Below are 8,616 nucleotides of genomic sequence, written 5' to 3' on the forward strand. Positions count from 1 at the left end.
TATTCCAGGTTGCGTAAAAAACTGATGTACTAAGGCAGCCAGATTGCAAATTGTTAACATTTGCCAGTGTGTTGCAATCTCTACGCAGTATGTAATCGGGCATCACAAAGCGGTGTACTTACAGCGCACTGTCTATAAGTAATAGTCGCGGCGCTAGTGTGTAATGGCGGTAGAATGTGTGTGTGCGTGCGTGTGTGTGTGTGTGTGTGTGTGTGTGTGTGTGTGTGTGTGTGTGTGTGTGTGTGTGTGTGTGTGTGTGTGTGTGTGTGTGTGTGTGTGTGTGTGTGTGTGTGTGTGTGTGTGTGTGTGTGTGTGTGTGTGTGTGTGTGTGTGTGTGTGTGTGTGTGTGTGTGTGTGTGTGTGTGTGTGTGTGTGTGTGTGTGTGTGTGTGTGTGTGTGTGTGTGTGTGTGTGTGTGTGTGTGTGTGTGTGTGTGTGTGTGTGTGTGTGTGTGTGTGTGTGTGTGTGTGTGTGTGTGTGTGTGTGTGTGTGTGTGTGTGTGTGTGTGTGTGTGTGTGTGTGTGTGTGTGTGTGTGTGTGTGTGTGTGTGTGTGTGTGTGTGTGTGTGTGTGTGTGTGTGTGTGTGTGTGTGTGTGTGTGTGTGTGTGTGTGTGTGTGTGTGTGTGTGTGTGTGTGTGTGTGTGTGTGTGTGTGTGTGTGTGTGTGTGTGTGTGTGTGTGTGTGTGTGTGTGTGTGTGTGTGTGTGTGTGTGTGTGTGTGTGTGTGTGTGTGTGTGTGTGTGTGTGTGTGTGTGTGTGTGTGTGTGTGTGTGTGTGTGTGTGTGTGTGTGTGTGTGTGTGTGTGTGTGTGTGTGTGTGTGTGTGTGTGTGTGTGTGTGTGTGTGTGTGTGTGTGTGTGTGTGTGTGTGTGTGTGTGTGTGTGGCGCGCTGTTCACATAACGTGATACATAACGGCTATATTCTAATGTGTATACGGAGACTATAATACATCGATTCACGGGTAATAGGTTACTGTTTAAGCGAATAACTAAGTGAACGAGGATTCGGGAGGCATTGACAATGTGGCGTAATACCTTTAAAGGTGTAACTGAAGTGTCCCTCTAATTTATTTGTTTCCTTCTCCGTTACTAATAGACTTTGCTAAGGCCGCTTAGTTATAATAGCGTGGGCTGCGTGTCTAACTAAAAGTTTTAAGGGCAAGGGAGGGGGGAGGGGTTTTCTGGGACAACCAGTGAGGCACTGAGGAAATACGAAGCGACCATATTGTTTGCCGGCGTCAAACTCGTGGTATCGCATGAACGGCAGTATACGTGCATCAACTTTAGTACTCGCCTCCAAGCTTGTCTGATATTGTGACTGAAAACAATCGCTGAATCTAGCATGAAGCGCAACACAGGAAACTGTGTATTCCATTATGCTCTTATCCGTTAGCACATATGTTCTCTTAGTTTTGCGAATGAGCAAAACGAATGTTCGCGCCGTGGCCAATCTAGTATGGCCTCCTGAGGCACTGAAGCCACCCTTCCATAGTAACCGTGTGACGTCGTGCATGATGTCATGGGTACGTAGCAAAAAAAAAAAAATTGTTTATAAAAGAGAAAACTAGCATACAGCCGTGAACATGACTCCAACCCACGGCTAAGTGCGAAGGTCAGCTCCTCTGGCTGCTGCAGTAGTTAGAGCCACTTTCTCTCGATGTGGGTCACCGTCTTAATCAGCCTCCGTTCGTTCGCAGGTCAGTCTAAAAGCAAGACCAAGCAGGAGCATGCAGGTGCTAGCCAAAAAATTTAACGCGTGGCTGCTTGGGCAGCTGTGGCGCGCCACAGGCACTGATGACTTTTCGGACTGCTTTACGTCGTTACTGCGGACAAGAGCAGAGATGCTGAGAAAAGCCTGCTCTTATCATGCCCGATCTATATAAGGAGCCTTCTACCACTGTCCACATATTTCGGCGGCAAATTCCCATAAGCTCTCACGCTCATCAAGGCGCCAAGTCACTATGCTTAACTCTACCAACGGTTTACTTTTTTACTCCGCCCGGACGTTGTTTTTTTTCTTTTTCTGCTCTGCCCGGGTGTTCTTTATGTCCTCGTGACGTAAAGAGCCAGACCTTTGGCATATTTCATCTTTGTTAAATTCCAGCCTTTGACAAATTCCACAAAAGCCATCAGGTAGCAAAAAGAAAAAAAAGAAACAACAAGATGTTCATGAATTTAAGAATACAAAACACTCATACTGATGTTCAATGATCAGCACTCTTTTGACCCATAGATGTCCCGTTCGAAAGCAAAACACTTAAAAAACAGAAAATGCAAACTCTTTTCTGTCCTCCACAGGTCACTCGAAATGGAAAACTGAGCAGCGTTTCTTGGGGTTCATGGTTGTACCATTGGCACACTTGAACGCCTTAGCGAACTCTGGGTAGTTTGCCAGCGGCGTGTTGAGTCGGATCTTGGCCGGTGGCCAAGGCGCATGCGCCAGCACCCGCGCAGTGTCCTCTCGCGGCTCGCAGAAGGTCTGGCCGTACATGAGGAAGAACAGTTGGTCGGCGTCCACGTCGGGCAGGTTGGCCAGCGACATCTCGAGCCTCTTGTAGTTGATCACCTCGATCTTGTGGATGTACAGCGACGTCTTAAACGCCTTGTGTAGGACCGGCACCAGGGCGTTGTCAGCCGCCACGGTTCTCAGGACTCGGCGACCATTGACCTTGGTTTTGTTAATGGCCTGGGAAGGGAAGTCATGATCATTGTTTGAAGTCTGAAAGAAATTTCAGCTTACGGAATACGTGTGGTTACATGGCAGCAAACGTAACACGCATGGCAGGCTGCAAGAGCGAATGGAGCATCGATCTGAGGAAAAAAAAAAGATATTGTTCACGCAAAGCACTCACATATAATGCCAAGAAGTATTGACAGGATGTGGAAGCTCTGTCTATCGATATTATTAACCTGAATGACAAGGTTATAAGAAAGAAATCGAATAAGTTTTAGTTTTCGTGTACATGCAATCTGTCACTTTTATTGCGTAAGCAATATTACGCCAGGTTTCAGCCCGTCGCGTAAACCCGGCCGGTAGCCACGTTTGACTTTTAGAGCGACCACAGATGGGGCCCCTCTTCAAGCCGTCATGTAAACCCGGTCGGTAGCCACGCCGCGCCGCAGAAGAAGAAGGAGAGAAAGAGAAGCAACGTCGGCTTTGCTTACACAACCTACTGGGTTTAACTAAAGCTAAACCTCAGCTAATTTTTTCTACTGACTCTACATAACAGCAAAATTGATACTGATAATAAGAAATAAGAGGAACGCGAGAGCATATACATCACTATCGACACATCGACACATGTGGGCCCTCAGAAAGGGTATTCAGCAGTTATAGGGCTTGGAGTTGTCTATTGGAAAACAGAAGTCCTTGCTGAGTCCGCGAGGGTCCCTTTCCACCGTCACTGCATCGACTCCGATTGAAATGCTTGCAGGCTTTCGGCTCAGCCAGGGAAGCAGTTGCAAGCGCAAGGGGTCATCCTTTGGTTAGTTACTGTAGCCACTACGATATCTCGGCTATTGAGGCAAAAGTAAAGCAAGTGTAGCTCACCGATATCTCTAACAAGGAGTCAGTCGCGAAATGAGCTGTGAAGAGAGCAACGGGCGCATAGATATACCGCGAGACAGGGAACCCAGACGCAGGGAGCTGCGCCCGTTTCGCATACGCACTCTTCGTTGTGTATTTTTGTAAGCAGGGTTTTCACTCAGTGAGGTATTTTCAGCCAAACAATGGGTACGGCACGGCGGTAAAGAATGCCACATAACTTCAATTATATATTTATAATTTTATGACTGAAAAGGCACGTCAGCACCGTCAGCATAATGATTGTGAAACTAGCGAATGTATTTAAAACCTGAAATAAAAATGCGCTACGTATATAGAGCCGAATATATTGTGTGTAGGGCCTCTTCCATTCAAGAGCAGCAGCTCAGTGCTCAGTAGCTTGCTTGCTTTACAGGCCGCACGCCTAACCCAACGCAAGCTGGGTACCTTCACTAGCGATAATCGTTCAGTTGCCTGGTATGACGTTTTCAACTTTAACCCCACTTAACACGGCTACTGCTTTATTAACATGTGAAACATCTTCTATCGGGATTAACCTTAACAGAAAATGAGGGAATAACTGCTCAGCATCTCTACATCCTCCATCAAGTCAAACACGATCCTGAGTGAGAAGATGGTCGCGTGCACGCTATTCGTACACAAAGTTGCATTTGCGATAGCAGCATGATCGAGCAGCGCTCGAAGTCGACCACAGCCATTGTGTAAGGATCACAGGACATCCCGTATTCATCGAAGGCCCATGTTCAGAAATCCTAGGAGGTAGCCTTTTTCTACGGGGAGTTTAGGAACTCAGTTTCAAGCAGAAGGAAAAATTACACCATGACAACATACATTAGATGATCGCTCCGGACTCTCATTTCTTAGTATTTACTGCCTAAAATGCGTCCCGTTGTTTTTCTAAGGCTGTATCAGCATCTTGGTGCGAGTGCGGGATAAGATTTCAAGGCAAACTTTTTACGCTTCGGAAGGTTATGTCATTGCAATTGATATAATAGGAACAATTCATTGCATTATTTTATATCTGCCTCAAAGTAAAAAGTGACACCCAAGAAAGCTGGAGTTTGTTCGTGACAGAAATATAGGCGGGATATCAACACACGCTGCTGTATAGCCGTAATATAGAAAGACCGCTTTGCCTTCTTGATACGTCCTTTAAGTTGAAATACATTCAGTGACTTTAGGGAAGCAAAGTTACAATCGCCACTCTCATATTATTGTTGTTCTTTGTTTTTCAGTCCCTATACACTTAATAAAATATATATATTTTTTATAATTTTCTTAATATTTAGTTCTGTTACACTTACCTGAGACCCGTATTGCTTTTCCAAGCAAGTGGTGGCTGACATGTTGTGGTCTTCATCATGCGCAGGGCTGCCGGATGAGAACAGCGGCCTCTCGTGGAAGGCCCTGTAGAGGAACCTCACCATGGCGCCTCCAAGACTTGTGGACTCCAGGAAAAACTCCTTGTCTCCTTTCAGCTGCATCTGGCCGATGGAGACGGGAACGACGAGCTTGTTGGTGTCCGCATCGAAGTCCCAGCGCACGTTCAGTTGGTTGTCCTGGATTTTGCCGCCCGAAGCGACCACGACCCGTAGCCAGGGCTGTGTCATAGATCCTAGTCCCTGGACGTAGTTGAAGGCTATTTCTTTTCCTGGTTTCGTTGCGTCGTTCTCGTAGTAGCGGTTCACGTCCTTGATGATCCGGAAGTACTTGGACTTCGCTTTCTTCATGGCCTCGTCCACCTTGCTCTTTCCCTTCGATGTCGGCTGAGCTTCCGTGATGACATTTCTGTTAGCACATGCCAAGGAGCAAATATAGTTTTTAATATTCTTCAATTCGCTTGAAGACAGTGTCATACATTTCTCTAAGCAGCTAACAGATGAGACAGATGGGGTAAAGCGCCAAGTGACAGCTAGCATGCTTTGCGTACAGTTTCTTCTTAACGTAATACAGAACCTGTTGACGTAAAACGCTACCATTATGTACTGAGAATATTTTAAGGTTTTAAGGATGCTTTTCTATTTTATTAGTTATACAATGCAGATAAGGGATAGGAAGGCAGAAGCTGAGTGCTGTCTCAAAGACTCGGAATATTCTGCTATGTGTCGACTCGGCATTTACCGCGCTTGAAATCCTATTGTTACTGTGTATCTAAAGATGAAATATTCCAAACTCAATTAAGCTACTACATAGAGCAGGTAATTGAAACTTGGGAGTATAGACACCAGGAAACTCAAACAAACGCCATGAGATACGATATTTCTAGATTTGTGGCTTGTTCGCTAGATCCAGAAATTTCGTAGACGAGCATTTTTCAACAGGAAGTTCTTTTTTATGAGCGCAGTTGTTTCCCATATCGTGAAAATACGTCCATACATCCGCATACCTCCCTTCCGGAAGGTTTGTTGTTTTCATCTGTTTATTAAAAGGCATCAGAGTGACTTTCTATGGCAATATTAACAACTCGCTACGAAAGACAAACTTTAAATATTCAAACAGTGCTCCAGTTCCGTGAAGATGTTCAAAATATTATCAGCATTCGGCACGTGCATCGCAATAAAAAAATAAACACAAGGAAGTTCGACTTCAGAGCAAAACTAGAGGTAAAAAACTGCAAGTGCAAGCGTCTCACCTGTAAGACATTCTGACGATCACTTCTTTCTCGCCAGCGCTCACAAACACCTGTAGGATCTGCGTGTCGTTGAACTCCTTGAGAAATGCGTATCGGTAAAGCTTATACGTCGCCAGCGTGCACAGCTTTTCGATGTCTTTCTTGTTAGAAGCGTCCACAAGCTTCCTGAAGGGCATCAATGCCATGGCTGCTCTCAGCTTAAGAAAAGATCGCATGTCTTTTTTCGATATCTTGCCGAAGACCTTCACCAGGTGTCTCAGGTACGCAGGGGACTTGACGATGACACATGAGTCTGATTTAACTGAAACCGTACCACTTAGTAAGTTTCGTAGGTAAGATGTCCAGTCAAATGCTTTAGTTCCGTTCCCAACTTCCGACGCCGGAATGTCCCCATATTCGTTGAGGTGATAGTACTGCTCGCCTTGGGGACCAGAGTACTTTTGGAGTTCGGCTTCCACCTTGCCTGCCGAGTTAATGAGATCTCTGACGTCATTGTTTACCTTCCCACTGTAACCAAGCAGATTTGCAGCAAACTCTGGAAAAGACTTCGTAAACGCGTGCGGCACAGGGAAGATCCGGTCTGCGCCATTACTATCTGGTCTTGTCAGGACAGCGCAGGTCTTGTGCGACGCCTCTAGCACGGACACATGAACGACGGGAAAAACCTCAAGGACTCTCGAAAACGTAGCGAGCATGCTCTCCGTAACCGCCAAGTCTCCTTCGAGATCCAGGTACTTCCATGTCTGCTGCAGTTGGGATCTCCAGGAAGACAAGTCCAGGTGACTCGACAGGCAAGCAGAAAAAAACCCAGTGATCTTCTTCGACATCATTGTTCTGTGAAACCAGCCGAGGTTTTGATACTTTCGGATCACCTCTCTGACTTCGCGGATGTAATGGGCGACGGCGTGGTCGTAGACGTTCGTCTTCACCCGGTCACTGGAGCAGACGTACTCATAAAAATCTGAGCATGGGTTGAGAGACCATGCGACGTTCTTTCTCAGGTCTTCCGCCGTGGCGCGACAGGCGCTGGACTCACACTCGAAGTAAAGCGGCAAGTGCCTCGTCTGCCAGGGGTTCTCCCTCGGCGGTCTCAAGTCCAGAAGCGGGGGCAGGGGCTCCGGTCGATGTCTGTTGCGGATGGCGATCGCGGCGGTGACGATGATGGCCGATGCAGCGGAGACGAGAAGGGCCGTGACGATGAGGTCCCGTCGGGACATTCGGAAGTTGGTCAGCGTGGTCCCCGTACTCCGCACCGGGCTGGGCCCGCTCGGGGGCACCCCAACGTCCTCGGACCTCGACGACTGCTGGTGCATTCTTCAGCCCGCCCTTGTGATGGAATGAACGTTTCTTCTTCTTCTATATCGCTTTCTCGCCTAACTCTGAGCGCGTGCCGAGCAGAATTAGCATACAGGAGCGCACATAGGAGGCATTCTTTTAGATGTATGCGTACAAACTTATGGATATTATTAAGGCATCGACCATCTGTTACCATTGCTACACTTGACTCTAAGTTCAGAGCGTTCTGAGCATTATCAGCCAGTAACAAATTCAGGCGTAAGTCATTCTCGGAATACAAGAGAAATGTGCAGTGGCAGAAATTAGACCACTTCGACTACAATAAACACAAAACGGCCGTACTTCAATGCATTCTGATTGCGATTGCTCTTAAAAGGAACCTAACTGTTCCATTATTTCCTTAAGCCGTGCATGCATGCACCTTTACTTTGTACTGTCGTTGTGTTGCGTCTGATGCCCATTGATTCGTTTTGTAATGAACTATAATCGGTTTCTGTTCTTGGGCTCCAAGATTACCACGGAAGGAGACTGCAGCCATGAAATTAGGAGACGCCTGCTTCTGGGAAAGAGAGCAATGGTTAGCCTTGACCGCCTAGTAAAGAGCAGACATTAGTCTGCCAACCAAGATCCGTATAACTCGTGCTATGGTCTTTCCAGTTGTGATGTATGGATGCGAGAGTTGGACTGTGAAAAAAGCTGACCGCCGAAGAATTGACGCGTTTGAATTATGGTGCTGGCGAAGACCCTTGAGAGTTCCTTGGACTGCCAGAAGATCAAATCAGTCGATATTGTCGACCATAAACACTGATTGCTCATTGGAGGGTCAAATTTTAAAGTTAAAGCTCAGCTACTTTGGCCATCTGATGAGAAGAGAGGAGTCGCTGGAGAAGGAATTGATGTTGGGAAGGGTTGAGGGTCGCCGGAGAAGGGGTAGGCAGCGAACGCGATGGTTAGATGGCATCCTCGAGGCACTGCAGATGAAGTTATGTGATGTTAGGAAGATAGTGAGAGACCGGAAAGCGTGGCGTGACATAGTCCATAGGGTCACGAAGAGTCGGACACGACTGAACGACTGAACTGAACTGATAATCGGTTACTCGCATTTTACGCATATGAGGAAATGAAA

At 46.8% G+C, this 8,616-nt stretch overlaps 1 protein-coding gene across 1 annotated transcript; it reads right to left on the reverse strand.

Annotated features, from left to right (window-relative positions):
- Positions 1 to 2,296: 2,296 nt before the first annotated feature.
- On the reverse strand, positions 2,297 to 7,507 carry LOC146189995 (neprilysin-1-like). The gene is made up of 3 exons (XM_084603366.1): positions 6,195 to 7,507; positions 4,867 to 5,350; positions 2,297 to 2,683 (listed from the first exon to the last, which is right to left on the reverse strand). The coding sequence occupies exons 1-3, from the start codon at positions 7,505 to 7,507 to the stop codon at positions 2,297 to 2,299; spliced, it is 2,184 nt and encodes a 727-aa protein (XP_084459492.1).
- Positions 7,508 to 8,616: the final 1,109 nt, after the last annotated feature.

This window comes from Amblyomma maculatum, chromosome 5, assembly GCF_055883805.1.
Source record: "Amblyomma maculatum isolate TAMU_Amacu chromosome 5, ASM5588380v1, whole genome shotgun sequence".
Lineage (NCBI taxonomy): Eukaryota > Metazoa > Arthropoda > Arachnida > Ixodida > Ixodidae > Amblyomma > Amblyomma maculatum.

What these genes read in the sequence shown, in the direction of transcription:
- LOC146189995 (XM_084603366.1), bottom strand. Translation starts at nt 7,507, where the DNA reads ATGCACCAGCAGTCGTCGAGGTCCGAGGACGTTGGGGTGCCCCCGAGC. An exon ending in ATCGTCAGAATGTCTTACAG is followed by an intron (nt 5,351 to 6,194) that starts GTGAGACGCTTG and finishes ATGTGCTAACAG; the next exon opens with AAATGTCATCACGGAAGCTC. An exon ending in AAAAGCAATACGGGTCTCAG is followed by an intron (nt 2,684 to 4,866) that starts GTAAGTGTAACA and finishes TTCCCTTCCCAG; the next exon opens with GCCATTAACAAAACCAAGGT.